General features: G+C 35.5%; 1 protein-coding gene across 2 annotated transcripts in view; it reads right to left on the reverse strand.

Annotated features, from left to right (window-relative positions):
* LOC143244189 (uncharacterized) overlaps positions 1–21,703 on the reverse strand; it is a 39,535-nt gene that overhangs the window by 13,447 nt on the left and 4,385 nt on the right. For both annotated transcript variants that reach the window (XM_076488422.1, XM_076488420.1), the window contains exons 2-5: positions 19,507–21,353; positions 4,090–4,697; positions 2,900–2,979; positions 684–742 (exon numbers count right to left, since the gene is read on the reverse strand). In XM_076488422.1, the coding sequence (XP_076344537.1) occupies positions 684–742; positions 2,900–2,979; positions 4,090–4,697; positions 19,507–21,334 (2,575 nt within the window). In that variant the 5' untranslated portion in view covers positions 21,335–21,353. The remainder of the gene's footprint in view (positions 1–683; positions 743–2,899; positions 2,980–4,089; positions 4,698–19,506; positions 21,354–21,703) is intronic.

Raw genomic sequence — 21,703 nt, forward strand, 5'->3', positions numbered from 1 at the left:
TGACGATAGCCCTGTTTTCTAAAATAGTTTTCTCTGGAATTTTGCAATTAAATTTATAAATACATCGATGTGGAACATAATGTTCAAAGTAGGTAAAACACTACCAAGAATGCGTACGAAATAAAATAAAAATCATCGCCACTAAACCCACAGATATAACTAACTCAAGTTGCGACATAGAGGGCGTGAAGAAAAAAAAAAAAGAGGACCGAGTTTGAAATATTTGTTTTTCTCTTTCATTATTCCTTTTAATCTTTATTCTTTGATCTGTTTTAGTATTCCAAGGCTAGGACTAGCTAGGTGCTGCTGTCCATTATTTTCAACTATTGACTGAAGGATAGACAAACACTCATAAGCACTCACCATCCAAACTTAGTAAAGTTATTGCTACTCTTATAATGTATCCACAACATAAAGCGGGAGGAGTGTTTTATGGTATTGCGTTGGAGCCCAATTTGCCAGCTCCATATTCCATAGCTTTACCACAGGGCCAACCCACAGCACATTTTTTTGGTGAAAATGTATACAAGTTGTTGACGTAAAACAACGTAAGGTTTATCTTTTATAAAATCTAAATAAAAATATTAATTAGACATTGTTTTCAAAACTGTTGTGTCTCTCAGTCAATATTACATTCTCAAAAAAATAACAACGATAAGGAAGATGAAATAAACCGTAATTACCTGTATACTGGTGGTGTTCTTCCAACGAGGAGGTTACTGGAGACTCTCCTGAGGAGTTCCTGTGTCAGAGAACCAGTTCAGTGTTAATGTTTGACAATATGCCCGACTATTTTCACTTTAGTTATTATCTAATGAGCTCGCTGCTTCCATTACACGTCCTCTAACGCCAGCTTTTGCAAAGATGCTTGCAATGGACTAATACAGACTGTGATATAAGTTGTGACAATATTTTAATATAAGAGAGAAGCCATTGTATAAACAAACAAGGAAGGGCCGTATGTTATTTACTTTCAATAAGTGGTAATAACGTGCCATGAACTGTACACAAGGAATCAGTTATAATAATTTAATATTTTCATCTGCAAGTTAATGAAAACATTTCCCTTTTAGTTCTTACATGGCCTGGTGGTTAGGGGGCGTTTGACATGCAAGTTGAGGGTCGCAGGTTCAAATCCACCGTCACACCGAACAAACTCGTCCTTTCAACCGTGGAGGCATTATAATGTTACGGTCAATCTCACTATAAAAGAGTTGCCCAAGAGTTGGCGGTGGATGATAATGACTCTAGTATTACACTGCTAAATTATGAACGATTAGCACAGATAGACCTCGGGTAACTTTCCGCGAAATTCACATATAAACACGTTCTCACTATAAAAAATACCAGTCGACAGTTATCTTATTACCTGCCTATCTAAAAATAAAACCTTTTATCGTGATTTCATCAAACCTAATGATATTAATAACACATTTTATATTATAAAATAATTTTATAATAAGTCCAGCAGATGATATGTGGTACAATAAGTGAATTTAGATATTCGTATCTGTTGACAGGGGATATCTTGAAACCGATTCGTTGTTCATGTTCTATAGAATAAAGAAGTGAAGGAAACCCTCAGGGATCCGGAATCGTGATTCTGGATTATTCGTGGGAGTAGCTTTGAAAGAAACTTGTTGTTCAAGTGTGTGTCCTGTAAAACACATGAGGCCATACTCCGCATCATGTCTACCTACACGACGTGATTACACAGACGTTCCCATATTCAAAGTGAATATTATCTTAAAATCCGCACCATTGTTTACATACACAAGAGTATATTTTGTGGATCTTTGATGGCAGACAAACAAACCGGCAAAGTGAAGGTTTGTTGAGTGATCAGAGTTCTTGATATGGAAGTGCAAAGACTTCTGTTGCGCTTCGAAGACACTTTCGAGGATTTAATGTTCGTAGATCTTTTACTATGATTATACTATGATTAAACGTATATCAAGAGAACATGGAAAACCGACAAATAATTCCAGAAGTAATTTTTACATCAAATGATCGTGATTTGGAGAAAGCATCTTGGTAAGGAATGGCTACTTGCATATGTTACATAAGTGCGCATTTTAATCACTGAGTTTTTTATAGAATTGAGTAAAAAAACAGTATGAGTACATTGTGTGTGTGTTTTCTTATAACAAAGCGTTGTAGCGTTGTAAGCCTGTAGACTTACCGTTGTCCCAGTGAGGGACTTGAATACAGAATTATATTGATTGTAACTAATGATAAAAAAACATTATAAGGTTATTAATTAAATACAGTTAAAACATTTAGAATATATTTTGTTTTCCATGTTGTATTATCTCAAATAATACAAAAGTTATTCAATTTCATTTTTGGTATATGTATTTTGTAAACACTGTATATTTTGACTTGTTAAAAACAACAACAACATCACGTGAACACTAATATTTCAACGTACAACATTTTTTTTCTTTTTTGGATAAAGACATTTTTTGTGTGTTATAATAAATTATCAAGAAAACAAAAAAGACAGTCTTATATTCTTACTCTCTCCTTACGTAATATTATGAACAAGGCATTTCCTATTTGTAAAAGTTTCTATTTGTAAACGCCACAAAGCATTTTGGGAGGAACATGGTACAGTTGTTTATTAAAACAGACTTGGAACAGTTTTTGATTAAACCAAACTTGGTACAAAGTAAACTAAAGTTGTGACATCACATCGCAATCGTACATAGACAGCGGTAAGTCTGTGAAATTTTAACGTTTAAATTCAAAGTTCGAATCCTCGCGGTGAAGAGGACAGATAAATAAATGTGGCTATAAATGGTAACTGGCTTCGTCTTGTCTACACACGAACTTTTTTTTTCTACAACAATGATTTATAGGAGAATGAGTTACGTCATGCGAACTTTATTTCACATACCTTCTCACGTTATTGGCTTCGATAAGAGTTGACGGTTTATTAGTTTCCATTATAGTTGCCACAGAAAACTTCTGTTGAGCCTGAAGAAAAACGAAAAACATGGTATTAGTTCAAATCATGAAATTTGCTTAGAACTGAATGAAATGAATTTTTAACTGTCGTTCCTTATCACATAGTCACTAAATCATGTACAGAAACTTCTATATTTTTATACATTATGTCCATCTCCAAAAGGCCCAGCATGGCCAAATGGTCAAGACATTCGACTCGTAATCCAAGAGTCGCAGATTCGAATCCCCGTCACATCAAACATGTCCCACCCTCTCAGCCGTTAGAACGTTAGCATGTTATAACCAGTCACATTGTTCGTGGGGGAAAAAGTAGCACAAGGGTTGACGATGGGTGGTGATGACTAGGTCCTATCCTTCTAGTCGTACACTACTCAATTAGGGACGGCTAGCACAGATAGCCCTTGAGTAGCTTTGCTCGAAATTCAAAACAAACAAACCAAAGCTAATAATTTAATTCCTAATTAATTTTGATTATATTCGATCTTGTGATGGATATTAGTACATATACTGGACATATTAATATCAATTATTACTTAATGAAACTAAAAATTCTAGGTAATATATTTTCTTATTTGAACTGTATTTATTGCATTCACGACAAAGTTAACAAAACTATCTGCCGCTGTTCTTAAGTTTGCTCTCCTGGCCAGATGTAAGGCATTCAGTAAGCATTGCCTTAACGTGAACTATTTACGCCAAGGGTTTTGACTGTAACGTAGCCATATCTTAAATTGTGAAGTACATTTTATGACATCACACACGTTTGAACCCGATTGGCCAGCTACGAACTGTTCTACGACAGGGAATTCCATTTATGGTCGTAATGATTTATATAACTAATGACCTCTCGTTTTTCTGTTGATTGTAACCATATTATACAAACGTCCTACTGAGGTTAAGGACAAGTAATAGGTATTTTATTTATAAAATTCGAGGTTCGATTACCACGGTAAGCACAGTGCAGATAAACTATTGTGTTAAAACTAAATATTTATTTACTTACTTCCAGCATACACATCTTGGAATGAAATATTCTTCTAAGTGGTTACTTCATTTAACAGACTCTCAGGACTAAGGTAGAAATGGAAAAGATTAAATGAAAGAGTTTTTTCACCCTACCTCTAACACTGAACTTTGTGGATGACAATAAAAAAATGAAGAAGGAGGGATCTCTGTTTTCTCTGGTTTCAGACCATGTTGATCTTTCGACGACATTGGCTGGGTAGAAAGTTCCTTCAAAGGATGGTGGGATGGAGATACGGTAATTTCTTGTCCTAAAGACGTTCCCATAGTGACAGGAACTTCTTCATAAAACGTAAAACGTGAGTTCTTGCCTTTCGACTCGTCTTCGTTTTCAACCCATTCTGATCTGTTATGGACATCTTCGGATTTACCCTTTTCTGTAGAAGTGACAAGACTGGGTTCTGACTGCTCCAATCGTTCTGTGTTCCGATTGTGGTTCTTTGCTACTTCATGATCTGTTTCTTCGTCCCAGTGATTACTGGTGTTAGAATCCATCATGTGTCCAGGGCCAACATTCCTAGTGTCCTTCAATGTTTCGGTTCTTGGTACTTGAACAGATTGGGAAATGTTTTTTATTTTGTCCTCGAGCCAGTTAAATCCAGGCAGCTCTCGAGCTAAGCGTTTTAATGGAGCTTCGTTGTCATTTTGTGGCTGTTTTGTTCTCTTTGAGGACCCACATTGTAGATCGTGGTTGTTATCTGAATCTGGAAGATAAGAAAACCAAATAGTTAATCAAGTAATCTTGGTTAAAGCAACGACGTCTACAAAAGTTTAGTTTTCTGATAAGAAACCTACAATGTGTTTGCTCGCTAGAGAAAACAACATGGTAGTTATCAAGGTTTAAGACTAGGTAGTGTTAAATCAAGTGTTCTCTGTACGTTCCTGAATTATGCATCACCGTTAAGAATTGTTAGTAGTTTTATATCACTGATAAACAACATAAGACTGAAATAATGTAGCGCTTCCCCTAATTATTTTGGGTTTTCTCAACTTTCCTATTAAAACGTCAGTCTTTTTAACCTCCTCACAACTAACATGTGAAATTGTGTATTGACCAAACCGGAAAAGTTGAGAAAATTTGTGTCAAAATGAATTAAAAATATACATTTAACAGCGAAATATGTTTTCAGCTAATAATTTATATTGGTGTGAAACAATATTTCTACACTGTAATAAGACCAGGAGGCACACACACACACACAGAAAGGCAAACTGGCAAATGTTTTCTCTGAATTTTCAATAATAATTAAATGTTTTTGGATATAAAGTGAATTACTCGCGGTACATATGTTCATCTAGGATTGTTAGTTAGGCTTAACATTTGTGCATGGTTATTTTGTAAATATACATATACATTTGTGATGTTTCTTAATAACTATTTTTGATAAAGTTACTCACGCAAATTTGTCTAGTCCTTAATTTTGAACAACTGACTCGTCAACATTCTTTTAGCCGTGGGGGCGTTATGATATGACGGTCAATCCCACTATTTGTTGGTAAAAGAGTATATTAATAGTTGGCGGTGGGTGGCGATGACTAGCTTCCTTTCCTCTAGTCTTACACTGCTAAATTATGAACGGCTATCGTAGACAGTCCTCGTGTAGCTTTGCGCGAAATTAAAAACAAACCAAACCTTCTTATTATTACCAATAATTACAAAATAATGCGAATGTAATTATTCACAGATCAATGCTTCACCAGTCAAAGAATTCGTAAGTCCAACAACAAATATCATTCATAGAAACAGTTATTATTTATTTTTTTTTAATTTTGCGCAAAGCTACACGAGGACTATTTACGCTAGCCGTCCATAATTTAGCAATGTAAGACTAGAGGGATGGCAGCTAGTCATCACTACCCACCGCCAACTCTTGGGCTACTCTTTTACAAACGAATAGTGGGATTGACCGTCACATTATAACGTCCCACGGCTGAAAGGGCGAGCATGTTTGGTGAGACGGGGATGCGAACCCGCGACCCTCAGATTACGAGTCGCACGCCTTAACCCACCTGGCCATGCCGGGCCATAGAAAGAGAATGGAAGTTTTGTTGATATCAGTTCGCCTCACATAATGAGAAATGTTTAAGATGTACCCACATACAGATCCACTGAACAGTGTACTTGTTTATCTTACAAAGCGGAAAATACAGTGAGTACGAGGCTCAAGGTTGGAAAAGGCTAGGACTAAACTGGAATGTGCAATATTATATTAAGTAATGTCAAGTTTTAGGTACTTTGCTTAGAGGTGTCATCAGAATAAAAATGGATAAATACTCGTTGTTGAATTTAGCAGAGCACAGGCCTCAGTTTTGACCAGTTATATATATAAATATATAGTGAAATTAAATAATTACATCCAGATGAAGCTAAATAAGTAAATAAAATCATGAGAAAGGACTGCGTTAAAAACAGCAAATTTCAACCTCTTATTAACTATATTATAACCATACATTTTTAAGCCATAAATAAAACACATTAAAATTCAGCAAAATTCATTGCATATTTTTAAAGAGATCCCAGAGTACAACGTGGGATTATAAAATGTATCCTTGGTTTTGGAGGTGACTGCAGAAGTAGAACGTACATCGTGGTGTGGATAAGGAAAATATGATACTACCATTTTTTATTTACATTTTTTAATTAGTTTATTTATTTTTATCTGTTCATGTTTATCTTTTTCTTATATCAACTTGGGAGAGCAGTCACCTTCCCACATCTGTCTGCAGGTAGTGAAGAACGATATAGATGTGGGACGTTGTGGGCTTGAGTACCCACATCTCACTCTCCTTATATCAACTTGGGAGAGCAGTCACCTTCCCACATCTGTCTGCAGGTAGTGAAGGATGATATAGATGTGGGACGTTGTGGGCTTGAGTACCACATCTCGCTCTCCTTATATCAACTTGGGAGAGCAGTCACCTTCCCACATCTGTCTGCAGGTAGTGAAGGACGATATAGATGTGGGACGTTGTGGGCTTGAGTACCACATCTCGCTCTCCTTATATCAACTTGGGAGAGCAGTCACCTTCCCACATCTGTCTGCAGGTAGTGAAGGATGATATAGATGTGGGACGTTGTGGGCTTGAGTACCACATCTCGCTCTCTTAATTTCTAACCTTCTTATGTGAGAAGGAATTGGAGGTTGAGGCTGAGAGACAGACGGTGGGGATACTTCCTTAGTCACCTCCAAAACATAGGGTACGTTTTATAATCCCACGTCGTAACTTGTTCCCTAGGTTTTTTTAAAAAAAATATGCAGCGTAGTTTGTTTAATTTTAATGTGTTTTGTTTATGACATAAAAATTAATGGTTATAATGTATACATACAACTCTGGTTATACATACGTTCACCCCTCCTTTTACAAAGAGGTCTGACATAGTCAAGTAGTAGAGTGCTCGACTCGTAATCTGAGAGGTTGAATTCCCGTCCCACCAAACATACTCACCCTTTCAGCCGTTAGAAAATTAGTATGTTACAATCAATCACACTATTCGTTGGAAAGAAACGTAGCAAAAGAGTTGGCGGTGGATGGTGTTAACTAGCTGCCTTCTCTCTAGTTTTTTACTGCTAAATTATGGACAGCTAGCATAGATAGACCTCTTGAAGCTTTGCGCGAAATTCAAAACAAACAAACAATGACTTAACAGAATTCATGACAGAATACTCAGACCGAACTCGAACAGGACAGAAATACTAATAACAATAAAAGATACAAACATATCTACCATGATAATTACATCGATTATGATTTCACTCCAAAATAAATAAATTCAAGGTACCACGTGTCAATGTCCAGGGTGTAATTGTTTCCAAGAAGCACGAGACTGAAGATATAACCAAAACTATTAAACCAGATATATTTGTAATTAGCGAAACCTTTTTGTATGTAAGTCGTAAATTCCAAATAGAAGGATACTCAACAATCAGAAAAGACTGAACACATAAGAATGACCTCAATATTTTGATGCTCTACAAATCGGAACTGATTGTAAAGGAAGTTCAAAAAAACTTCATCAAATAAATGTATTACTATATACATACGAACTGAAAATAACATCCAAGTTACATTAGCAGGAATAGACTGCTCACCAAATAAAGTACCAGATACAATTCTCTTAAGCTTCATAAATAATCATAACCTTAATATAATAATAACCAAATATTTTAACAGCAAACAATCTTACCTTTAACTGTAAACTAACAAATGCAAATGTCAAATTTTTATACAAGTACCTATCAGATACAAACATAGTTCTACTAAATGAAATTACTCCGACACAAATCTCAAACGCACATGGCACCAGTGATACTGTGCTCGTATAGTGTGATTCGAAAAGCTTTGATCAAGATATTAATAACGACCATTTATTAGTCTGATGTATCATCAATCTTACCCACCCAGACAAATAAATCAGAAGAAAAATGTAACTATAGGAAATCAAACTGGGTCGAACACCAGGAAATCCTATACAAAATTATATCGATAGAAACAGTTAATTACGTCACGGACGCATCCAATCTAGATAAATTTTGTCATACAAACAATGAGTGCGTAAAAATGCAACAAAAATATCTAACCTGAAACAATAACAACCCAAACATAACAACCTCATACAGAAAAAGTAGAATTTATAAAAGACAGAAGATATAATTCATACAAAGTAGAGATCCCGTACCAAAAACACAAATAAACACACAAAGAAATGAAGTATAACAACCAAAATGCGACACTTAGATCAATTTTTGTTCACGACGTAACGACAAAACCGACATGTGAACAAAGTTGGATGAAACAAAAATCCAATCACATACCAGCTCACTAAAACTATCACGGAAATGGAAGTTAAACTAGCAATAGAAGCTACATATAAAGGCATCAGGAGAAGATGGCATACAAGTCATTCTTCTCAAAGAAGACACTCAGAGACTGTACGAACCCTTAACAGCGCTTTCTAATTTATCACCCAGTTCTGGATACTTCTCGGTTTGTTGGAAACAAGTAATTGATCCATAAAGAAGAAAAGTCAACAAATAAACACACAACTACTGCCTGGTCAGTATGACCTGCTGGGTCGATAAAATTCTGGAAAGAATAATTTGCCAGAGACTTTCAAGTTACTAAAAAATAAATTCAAAATTATCAGTAATTCAAAACATATTTAGGAAACTCAGGCAACAGATCATCTGTTAAGATTAATAGAAACAATTTTAATAAAAACTAAGGCACTGTCGCCTGCCTTTTCAATATCGAGAAATCTTTCGACTCAGTGTGGCATAATGGATTAAATAACCGCATGATAAAAATGGACTTACCCCAGAGAATTATTTGCTGGCTATCCAACTTCCTGAAAGGTAGAAGCTATAAAATAAGAGTCAGGGGAACTTCTCAGAGTCGTTTACCCCAGAGGCTGACGTCCCCCAATGAGGGGTAGCTAGCCCTGTTCTATTTATCATGTATTTGAGCTATTATAATATGCCATTAAAAGACTTAAATTTTGGGAACTCATCGCAATGTGTGAACGATGTTGCGGTTTGGAAAAGCGTCCCAACCCCATCCATAGCAGCGACAAGTCTACAACCAGTATTAAATAACTTGGAAAAATACTGCCAATAATATCAAATAAAAATAAATATGTCTAAAAATCAAGTAATATTATTCACAAGACAAACCAAACATAAAAAAACAAACTCCCCCTAAATTGTATACGAACAGGACACTTCTATAAACCACTACTACAGAAAAGTTCCTAGGTTTAGCCTACGATACAAGCTAACGTGGGTTAAAACACAAATAATGCACTTACTAGAATTTAGAAACACACAAATTATGCAAGAACACTAACCGTTAAAAACCAAGGAACTTCACCAGACATTATAATTAAAATATACAAAACCTATATAAGATCAAATATAGAATATGCATGGCCAAATATGGCACCTAAACACCTAAACAAAATAGAGACAATACAAAATTCAATTATTACTACAGCATACAAAGATAGTTAGGGTATTCGAATCATAATCTGAGGGTCGCGGGTTCGAATCCCCGTAATACCAAATACCTTTTCAGACGTGAAAGCATTATAGTCAATAGTCAATCCCACTATTTGTTGCTAAAAGAGAAGCCCAAGAATTTGCAGTGATGACTAACTGTCTTCCCTCTAATCTTACAGTGTTTAATTAGGGACGACTAGCGCAGATAGCCCTCGTGTTGCTTTGTACGAAATTCAATAATAAACAAACGATATGTACGTTGTGCCTACTACGATTATCGAAACCCAGTATTTAGCGTAACATATATTCAGACTTACGGCTGAACTACCGTAAAGAAGGGGAGCCGGGTCCTAAATACATTTTTCTAAACTTTTAAATATCAAATTCTTTAGATATTCTTAAATCTTTTTTTTTTCTTTTGGCAACAGGGTCGCTTATAACACACCAGTCACTAAGGGAACGTAAACAAAAGTAATAAAATTCGACTATGTACCGCTAGTTTCCCGTACGTATTTTTTATATATATAATTTTTATATTTATGAACAAAGCTATACAATAGGTTGTCTGTACTCTGTCCACCACGGCTATCGAAACCATATTTCTATCTTTTTATTTTCGAAGACATACTGCTGTGTCACTAGGGGGATATTTTATATATAAAAGTAGGGTTTTAACGAACACTTTTGGTCATCTTTTTTAAACAATATTAAAAAGAACATAGCAATGTAAGGTTACTCAATATGTTGACCTCACCGGTAGAAGGCGTTATAAAAATAATTCGGTAATTTGAGGTTTAATTTGATTTTAATTAATAAAAATGTAACTTATAATTAAAAAGGCTTATCGGTACCAACAATGACAATTATTTTTAATTAGCTAAAGTTTATTATATTTTAGAAAGAAAATGGCGTATAATTGATAATGCCATTTTTTAAATTATGATCAAGTCCAAATTTTACACACTTGAACGTTTTCAGTTCAAGGCTAGAGAACTGGCATATACACTGGGAAGAATTATCGAAATAATTAATTGCCTAACACAGACAACTTTAATCACTACTTATGTGTAAACGTTATGATTAATTATACAATGATTATTTCTTCATGACAAATTAAGAACAACCTAGAAGTAAACTAATGATATGTTAATTAATTCAGTACTTAACTAATTCAGTTAGGGTTTTGCCTGTGCTAGTAATACTTTGTTAGGCACTTTGTACGATAACGTATTAAAATCTAAGAAAAGTACTAAAAGAAGTCTGATGTGAGGTCGTATAATGTCATTAAAAGATTATTTAATTATTATATTAGGTTCGGTAAAGTTTAACCACAACTAAACTAAAGCAAAAAACGGTCGTATCTTACAATGTTAACTTACCTCTTTATCGAATATTGGTTGTTCTTAATATAGGGTTAACAGATTTTAGGCCTAAGATAAGTGGATTTAACACATTTCGGTTCCTGTGATTAAAAGCTTTTTGTAAACTATTCTAGAAATCCTGTACTTAGAGAGCTCTTACAATAATAAAAAGACTAATATGAATAATAATAATAATAAGACTCATAATTCAAAATACTAAAAACTGTCACCGGTAGTAGGTAATTGTAAGTAATAAAAAAGAAGACGGATAAAAGAAAACATTTTAGGTTTGTAGGATTCTGCTCAGATATCACAACGTTTGTTTGTTGATTTTTGAATTTCGTGCAAAGCTACACGAGGGCTATCTGCGCTAGCCGTTCCTAATTTAGCAGTGTAAAATGAGAGGGAAGGCAGCTAGTCATCACCATCCACAAACAATTCTTGGGCTACTCTTTTAGCAACGAATAGTAGGACTGATCGTCATATTATAACACCCTCATGGCTGAAAGGGTGAGCATGTTTGGTGTGACGGAGATTCGAACTCATGGCCCTCAGATGAAGAGTCGAGTGCCTTAAGCACCTGGCCATGCCGGGCCCTCAGTATCACCACCAATAGACCCAGTTTAATAATTGGTATTTATTGTTCTTAAAATAACATATTTGAGATCGCCTTGTTTACAAATATTTCTCATCTATATTGAATTATACCAAAATCTGGTATCGAAACTCAAATCTGAGCGTCACAAGCCTGAAGACTTATTGTTCAGCTACTGAGGGGAAGAACCTGTGCAATAAATTTGTTTGGGTGAAACTCAGTCTTTTGCATCGGAAGCCAGGGGAGAGAGGGGGGATATCATCATAAGATTTAATATATAAAACAAAACTAAGAAATTAGTGTTTGTGACAGATTATGAATATTTTAATAAATACTGTATCCTCTAAATTAGTTCATAAGTTGTAACAAAATAAAAATATTTTATTTAGTCGTGACTGTTAGAATGATTTAAGAAAAAGGGTGGTAGGTTTCTTACATAGGAGCATAATACTATTTATTGGAACAGCCTTATTAAATATCAACTTCCAAATGGTGTAATTTTAAATATTAAACCACCTCTAATTTAACAAAATATCATTTTAAACTCCTGTATGAGTAGTCTTAGCTCCAGACATTTGTACTTCAGCTACTATCACAACAAGTTACAAGAATTTCACTAAAATATTTACTCCTAGAACCTTTTTAGATAACAAAGTGATTTACACTTAAGATTATCTTTACCTCTGATCAAGTTTAATTTTACAATATAAACATCTAAACGCCTGATTAGATTTCCGCTGAAAAAGCGTGTTTGATGATACATTTGTATTTTTAAGAAGTAAACTCATAAGTACCCGTGTCATCATAAGTACCCGTGTCACAGGAAAACGAAATGGGCCTCTTTTAACATTCACTGAGTAATAGATTACAGTTTTATGTAAGTTGTTTTGCGAAAACACTGAAGTCTTATTTTCAAATGGTCCCGGTGTTGCCAGGTGGTTAGGGCGTTTGACTCGCAATCTGACGGGTCGAAGGTTTGAGTTCCCGTCCCTTTCAGCCGATGGGACGATATAATTTGACTCTCAGTCCTGCTACTAAATTAGGAACGGCTATCTCAAATAGCCCTAGAGTAGCTTTGCACGAAGCTCAAAAGACAAAGAACAACAACTTATTTTCAGACTCCAGATTTACCATACGTCATTTAAAAACAAAAATCTAATAAATTTAAGACGAATTACTTTTAAAAATCAGATCAGATCAACACGCTTAGTCAAGACAGACTCTCGTATATGACAGCAATGTCGTGTTGTCCTGTAAGATAAATATGAGATCGGTGCGTGCTATTTGTATTAACCCATCAACCCTTATTTGACATTAAAAATCAATAACGTATCAGACAAAAAAATTTGTTTATGACTCATAAATATAATATTTTTTCTTAATTTCAGTTTTAACTTTCTGGTCCCTTTGTTGTTTTTAATGCTTCAGTTCGATATATTAGTCTCAAGAGAAGACTTATTCCTTTTTGTCCGTTAGTATAGGCCTCCTGGTGGCACAGCAGCATTAACTTTACACACTTACAAACCCAGAGTTAGAGTCTCATGCCCTTAGATGTTGTACATCATGAGATCAGAAGACAGATAATGATATTATTAAAAAGTATTTCACATCATCCCTAAAAGGCTAGATTGTCTGCGAAATCTGTTAGTGTGGTTGACCGTCACATTATAACGCTCTCACGGTTAAAATGGCAAGCATGCTGTATGATGGGATTTGAACCCATCGGTCGAGTGTCCTGACTACCAGGATGTATCGTATTTAATCCACTAACCAGCTTGGTGTTTGTTTGTTTTTTCATGACATCCTAATGTTTATTGACTTATGAGCTTCTTAATTTGTTTTTATTAAAATGTTCAAGTTTATATTTACAAAACTGTTCTAGCTTACTTCGTTGGTTAGGATGGATTTGTAATAACTTTCACCATTTTCACCATTCACATTCACCATGTTTCCAATTATCCCTGATGTCATTCTGGTGGTGCAACTTTATTCGTTAACCATGTCGACATTAAATGCAATCTATTCCTCAATACGTACGTTTACCAGAGCTTTGCTATTGGATAAGTCCTATCGTTTAATTCGTAAGCCTCGTAAAAGTTATCAGAGAGCTGAATTAATTAGATATATGCGTAAGTTAAATTCCCGTGGAACTATATCGAGATTGTTGATTATCGGTAAGCTGGAGTCTAACCATAAAATTAACACCTGTCCTCTTAGTTCTCCAAGTAACTGATTTACTCTCACCGTATTTTTCCTTTTTTATGGTTTTTATGCGTCGGAAATCATGCATGTAATGTTCATTCCTAATAAAAACCAATCATAACACTTTATAATTGTTGTCATGGCGATCTATTACATGTACGAATAACGTCACTAAAGATTAGTTTACTAACTTTCACACTTTACATTTGTTACTCATTAGCTGTTGTCATGGTGATGTGCTATATATATGAATGACGTCATTGAAGGCCAAATTACATCTGTTACTCAATCCACTCCAAAAGCAGGAAGACCTACTCATGAACATATTGGAGACATCTGGAATATTATTTTGTTAATCTTCTCAGTAAATTATCCGGTAATGTAGAGGTGTTTTTATCTTTAAAAGGAATCACGTGTAGCTAATAATCCACACAAGTCTGAAACATTCGATAAAATGAACATTCTGTAACTACTGATGTAATCAACAGCCCGTAACGTATAACAAACAGCCTTAAAGAAACAGTTACCGTATACAATAATATATTTCGGTGTATGGGGCATTACTGTAAGTCGTGTATGCTATTTAGTTACGTGGACTGTGCAAGTTTTGTTCACATACGTTACTCTGCCTCAAGAGTGTCATTATAACGAGATGGACAAGAACAGACTCTCTATTAACTGGTCATTACAGGACATCCATCAGTCATTTGTTATTACAGGAATAATTACCACACAACTACCAGGTGCGAAAGGGTGTCTTATGAGACAAAAGCTATAAAAACACTCGATAAATGATGGGATTCAAAAACTTTCAGACCGGGTTTACAGAGTAAGGAACCACCTCGTCATTCAAGGCTTTGTTATACCCCTCTACACACATACACACCCCGCAAAAAGTAAACACTTTAACCAATTCTTTACTGTTCAGAGAATCCTCAACTTTCCACTCGAACTCCTGTAATGTGCTTCGTCAGCAATAACTTATTTTATAAACCAAACACCTCGTTGAAAAATAAAGATATTAACAGGAGCCCTGGAATATATTTTTCCAAATTTAAGCGTGTATTTACCACCTCTCTTCAGAATTATCACAAGTTGATGCCTTATCAATCCCTGGAATTACCAAGTAAACTTCAATAATACCACCCTTTCATTGATTAAAAAAAGGTCAAATACATCATCCTGTTATTCCCTTTAAACACTTTAAAATAAGTCAATATCCTTTCTTCGATAAAAAAAAAACCGAAACTGTGTACAGTTTTCCGAGTGAGGCCTAACTAGTGATTTGTGTATACAGAGTGTTTTAGTTTGTGTTTAAATTTCACTCAAAGCTACACGAGGGCTATCTGCGCTAACCGTCCCTAATTTAGCAGTGTAAGACTAGAGGAAAGACAGCTAGTCACCAACTCTTGGGCTACTCTTTTACCAACGAATAGTAGGATTGACCGTCACATTATAACGTCCTCATGACTGAAAAGGTGAACATGTTTGGTGTGACGAGGATTCGAACTCGCGACCCTCGAATTACAGGTCGAGTGCCTTAACCACCTGACCATGCCGAGCCTAGTATACGGAGATAACTGTCTCTTCTGAGGTTTAATCAGTAGGCGTATATGTACACCATAAAATTATATTGGAATATTTCTTTTACAACTAAAACTGAAGTGTGAGACAAAATTAAGCGTTCTGTGACAAACTAGAACAACTAGTAATATCTGAACCTCTTTTTACATTTTTTCTTATATTATTCTACTGATTAGGGCTTTTAATATATTCATTTAAAAAATGGGTAAAACACTGTCTATTGTACCATTTTACAAAGAAATATTGTGAACTTTCCCTGGTACACTTTTACAGTTAAATATATTATAGTTGGGGTACATTTTTACAGTTAAATATCGTATATGGTACACTCTTATAGTTAAATATAGTATATGGTATACTCTTTGGCCATTTTTTAACATTAGATTTTATGTAGGATACACTTGCTATTAACAGCTACTGGATAAACATTCAGTTCAGTTATGTATGTTTCCAGGGCGACTGTTCAGTTGATCATGTGTTATAAATAACATGCTGGACTACCGGTCCGCTGGACGGAAGTTATGTAAATTTATGATTAATGAAAGGTTATCTTAGAATATGATAAGTTGTTTCCCTTATAAGCAGCCCCACGCTAGTACAGCGGTATGTCTCCGGATTTACAACGCTAAAATCAGGGGTTCGATTGCCCTCGGTGGGCTGAGCAGATAGCCCTTTGTGGCTTTGCTATACGGAAAAACACACACGCCCTTATAAGTAACTGTAAAAAAAACAAAAAATGTGAAACCAAACTGTTGTATGTATGTATGCACGGACCCAAAAAACATTCATGTCAAATTTGGTAAAGATCCATTAACAAGTGACGAATTGGTGGTTAAAAACGTAAAAACCGTCCACAAAAACAATGAGACGCAAAATATAAAACAGGAGGTTTGTGTTATATTCCCCTGGATCCAATGAATCCCCATACTAAATTTGGTAAAGATCAATCTAAAAGAGGAAAGTAGAGGTAAAAAAAAAACACGCAAAAATCACCCATAAAATCCGTGAACCGCAAATGCGGAGTCCAGATAACCCCCATGGACCAATTAAACCTCCATACCAATTTTTGGTAACTATTCATCAACACCATATAAAGTAGTCACACAGGTATACAACAGATAATACTATGTTTATATAGAAATGTACATTTTCACAACGCTTTGACATCAGTAACTACTTGAAAAATAAAATGGGTGTTGTATAATCTACCTCACCTTACACGAATGAAGACAATTTACTTTCTTTTTTACTAACTACTTATGAATTTCACTAACCAAGTTTTTGATGCTTCTAACTAGGAAGTGTCCATTTTTGCAATAGTGAGGATGCGAGATAAGTGTTTCTCTTTTGTTTTGTTTTTCACGTACTTCCGAAAGCAATTCAACGATTTTGTTTCTTTGTTTTGCATTTCGAGCAAAGCTATGCGGGGCTATCTGCGCTAGCCATCTCTAATTTATCAGTGTAAGCCTAGAGGGTTTGTTTGTTTTGTTTTATATGGCGGAACTTTTCTCGAGGGCTATATGCACTGACCGTCTCTAATGTAAGACTAAAGGGAAGGCAACTAGTTATTACCACCCACCACCAACTCTTGGGCTACACTTTTACTAACATATAGTGGGATCGACCGTGACATAATAACATCTTCACGGCTGAAAGTGCGAGTATGTTTGGTATGACGGGGATTCGAGCCTGTGACCCACAGACTGCGAGTCAAGCGCTCTAACCACTTGGCCATGTCGGGCCTATATACAATAGGAACCTGCGCTATTCGTCATAATTTTGATATTTTATACTAAAGGGAACAAGTTTGTCAACGGCACCCACCGCCATCCTTTGGGCTCTTCTAGTAGAATTTGAATATCACCTTTATAATACATCTACGTCCCCAACGTGTGATCCCAATTTTGTTTTGGGGAGTAATTGGACGCAAAGAAAGACCAATCGTATCCATATTCAGTCACCACACAAACTGCTCTTCAAATAGGACGTCCTTATTATAGAACTTTGAGGATTTTTTCGATATTTTCGAGGCTTGTTTATTAGCATTAATAATTTAGCGTGTTTCAACAGAGAGCTGCAAATTACGAACATAAATATGGTAGAAGTATTTTCAATGTAGGGCACATTGTCTATATTTCTAAACTAATGTCTTTGTGTGTCCATTGTTAACTAAAGAATCGCTAATCCAATTGGCGTGAGCCTTAGAAATCTCGTGGGATTTACTAAGGGAGATTAGCATTGAAAACTAACCAAGGTCCGGCATGTTCGGATGGTCAAGAAACTCAACTCGTAATCTGAGGGTCGAGGATTCGAATCGCTGTCACACCAAACGTACTCGCTCTTTCAGCCGTGAGGGCGTTATAATGTGAAGGTTAATCCACTATTTGTTGGTAAAAGAGTAACCCAAGATTTGACGGTGGGTGCTGATGACTAGCTGCTTTCCCTCTAATCTTACATTGCTAAAGTATGGACGGCTAGCGCAGATAGCCCTCGTGTAGCTTTGCGCGAAATTCAAAACAAACCAAAACTAACCATTTACCTGTTTGTTATACTAATCTAATAAATTTAGCCAATCTTAGCATCCACCTTCACGATCGCCCCCCCCCCCTCATCCCGGAGAAGCGACACAGAGGGTTAACATCAGAATCTTCTTTTTTTATCTCTCTCTCCAGAAATTTCTCTTTTTCTTCCGTGCATCAAACGGATATGCCAGGTAGCACACTCCTAAATAATCAGTTAAGAGCTAACCTAAAGTTTTCTAAGTAACACTTTATACTAACCTCTTAATACACATGAATACGTGTAACCAGAAAAAAGTTAAAATAATGGTAGATTATTTAAACTGATCTATTTCACAAACCACATATCTAAAACTTAGGTGTCTCAGGGGCCATGACAGAAGAGGTCCACACCCAGAACCAGTTACCATTTAAATATTTAGAGTCGAACTGTCAACATTAGTCATCAGTATGGTATCCAAAATATTTTCGATGTAATTATTGGGAAATACAACATCTAAAGGTTGTAAGATAATATTCACACCCGAATACTAATTATCGTTATATTTTAGAAGTAATATATATATATATAAGTATATAAAGACGAAATGTGTGTTTGTTTCCACCCTACCTCCTTCGTGCCTATTGGGCTAATCTCAATGTAAGTTTGTGTGTATACACTATGAACTACGGATAATATGCTAGGAGGGTCAAAATTGAACGTAACCCTATTTCTATTCTGTAAAGCCTGTTAGTTAATTACTACACCCTATTGAGTGAATTTGAAATAATCTTAAAAGGTCGATGTTTCAGATAATGTTAAATATTCTAAAGAGATTCAAGGTCAAAGTGTGGAAGTTGCTGGAATGTTTTCTAAACTACCATTAGTTTCTCATGGTCAATGAGGTGTAAGATTTTGAAGGAGAAGTCACCTCACAATATTTATTTGTTGGTAGACAGTTATTAAACTGTAAATGTTGTTTATGAAGAAGATACGTTATAATTTAAACATTTAGAGATAAGTTCAGGTTCAAGTTATTACTTTAAAACAAATTATTGCTGTTAAAATTACTTTGTATTAATTAAGTTCATATATTCCCCACCAGAGGCATGTATTTCAGCTTGGATATATATCACAACCAGAAACACTCCCTAAGACGGCAGTCGAAAAGTAGGGCTAAAATCATAAATATAATTATTGTTTTCATATTAGTTACAAACATGCGATGTTTTGTCTTTGGTTTTCATAATATTTTTATCGCGAAGAAATAACTGACCTAGAGAAGAAGGAAATGGAAAAGACAGTTTTCTTCTCTTGCGAGGCTTCTCTTCATTTGGATAACTTTGTAAAGGTCTCTGGACGGGTTCGGAAACACTACCTGGACTAACCTTTGCTTTAGTTGGCTTTGATAGTCCGAATGATGATGTCTCGGGTTTAGTTTCTTGAAAATAGGAGCTGGATTTAGACTCCATCTTCACTGCTGTCGTATCTTCTTCCTTAACCTGTTGATTCACCGTAATTGAGGATGCTGCATATGAGCCAACACCAAGTTCCTTTTCCAATTTAGCAAACACCGAAGACATCTGAGATTTTTTTGTTGTACTCTTTCTCTGAGGTTTTACGTCTCTGACCGACGTATTGACAGACTCCAAAATAGTTTTATCAAATTTGTTCTTCCTTTGACCTCTAACCCGTTTTAATTCCGATTTTTGTCCATATAAACATATCTTTACAGAGTGAACAGTTTCTTGTTGGGTGACACCAGCTGTTGAGGAATCGGAGGTACCATTTGTTGATATATTTCTAGCACTCTTTACATCAGAATTTTGCGAACAAGAAATACTTGAATCTGATTTCCGTTGTTGTTTAGAGCACAGTTTTGGTTTTTTTCGTATTTTTTTCATAAGTGGCGATACTAGCTTAAAATGTTTTTTCAGTTCCTTTTTGTTCTGTTTTTCCATGCTGTCCAGTAGAGAATCAATCAGCGAATCGTCAGAGTAACTCACCACGCGCTGACATTTTCGCCTCTTTTTCAAGTACCTCTGGTTATTTGTTTCAAGCAAGTTATAGTTGGAACTTACTGAGGGGTCATCGTTATATTTTTGGTTGCTTGACGCCGAACTGGTTGTAACTGTGGACTTCTCTTCTTCAACACACTCACGTTTATTACCACTGGTCAGAGCAGCAGCATCCGAAGAATCTGGGAAAACTCCATCATCTCCAATATCATCACAGACAAAATCTTCTGGTCCAGTTACATCATCACCCATTAATGAAACTACTCCTTCGCTATTCATTTTGGTTGGAGATGAATTCCGATAAACTGAGCTTGCTGTGTCCTTGTTGCTTTCTATTGCTTCTAATAATGTATAAAAAGACTCAACAACATTATTGCCAACAAGGCTTGAGTCAAAAGAGTTTGAATTCTCAGAATAATTGTACTTAATTGGATTTTTTTCATTAAACACATCTTTGGCATCACCTCGTACGTCCGCAATAACTAAAGGTAAAGTCTGGTCATTGTCTATTGAAGTTGTTGTTGGTAAACAGGTTTTGTTCGTATATTTTACGTCCGAAACAACCGCAGAAATCGTTTCCATTTGAACCGTTTGAGTATCTTTTGTTACATTTTCAAATAACTGCCCTTTGTCCGTAGGGGGCGTGTAAATATTTACACTATCACTAATACTTTCACTATTCAAAAAAGGCTTATTAAAATACATTTGATATTGCCGAAAATTGCAAGTATTCAAAGGAGTTAGTAAAACAAATGGATATTTTTGAAGGCACTCAGAAATCTGTGCAACTTCACTTTGCGTATCCAGGGTTTCTGTATTTGTCACAAAAAGCATTCTCGTGGAATTACCATCTTGGTTGAGGCAGTTCGTCGTAAAGTTGTTTTCGTTCTTTTCTCCATTAACGGTCTTGTACAAACGGCCATCTTCAGTCTGCGGTGTTGAATTAATGCTCATACTACGAATCAAGTCACTAAAAACACAGATAGGTCCATCTTTCTTTGGTGAAAGTCGAAGGTAGCACCTGTCGACGTTCTCTTGAATCATTCCGTTTGGAGATTCTAGTTGAGTGTCGCTTTTCTCTATCATATGCACCAAACCTCGAAACCTGAAATATAAAAAAAATAAGTACTCATACATCAATGAATAAAAAGATGCCATTAAGTTAAAAAAAACTTATAGACACTTCTTAATCACAAAGCTATATAGAATTGGCTATCTAAGCTCTGTCCACCACGGGTATCGACAACCGATTTTTAGGGTCGATAGTTCAACTATTAGTGGTACGAGATATATTTAAAAGAAAAAATCCATATGACAAGCACTACAATAATGTATTCATAAAGCTAGAGTTCGATATATATCCAGTACTTTAAAAGTAACCTTGTGGTTACATTCTGGGTCAAACACTCGGCTACTCGAATACAAAACTTCTTTCTATGGCAGGTTTGTTTGTTT

This window comes from Tachypleus tridentatus, chromosome 2 (genome assembly GCF_004210375.1).
Source record: "Tachypleus tridentatus isolate NWPU-2018 chromosome 2, ASM421037v1, whole genome shotgun sequence".
Classification (NCBI taxonomy): domain Eukaryota; kingdom Metazoa; phylum Arthropoda; class Merostomata; order Xiphosura; family Limulidae; genus Tachypleus; species Tachypleus tridentatus.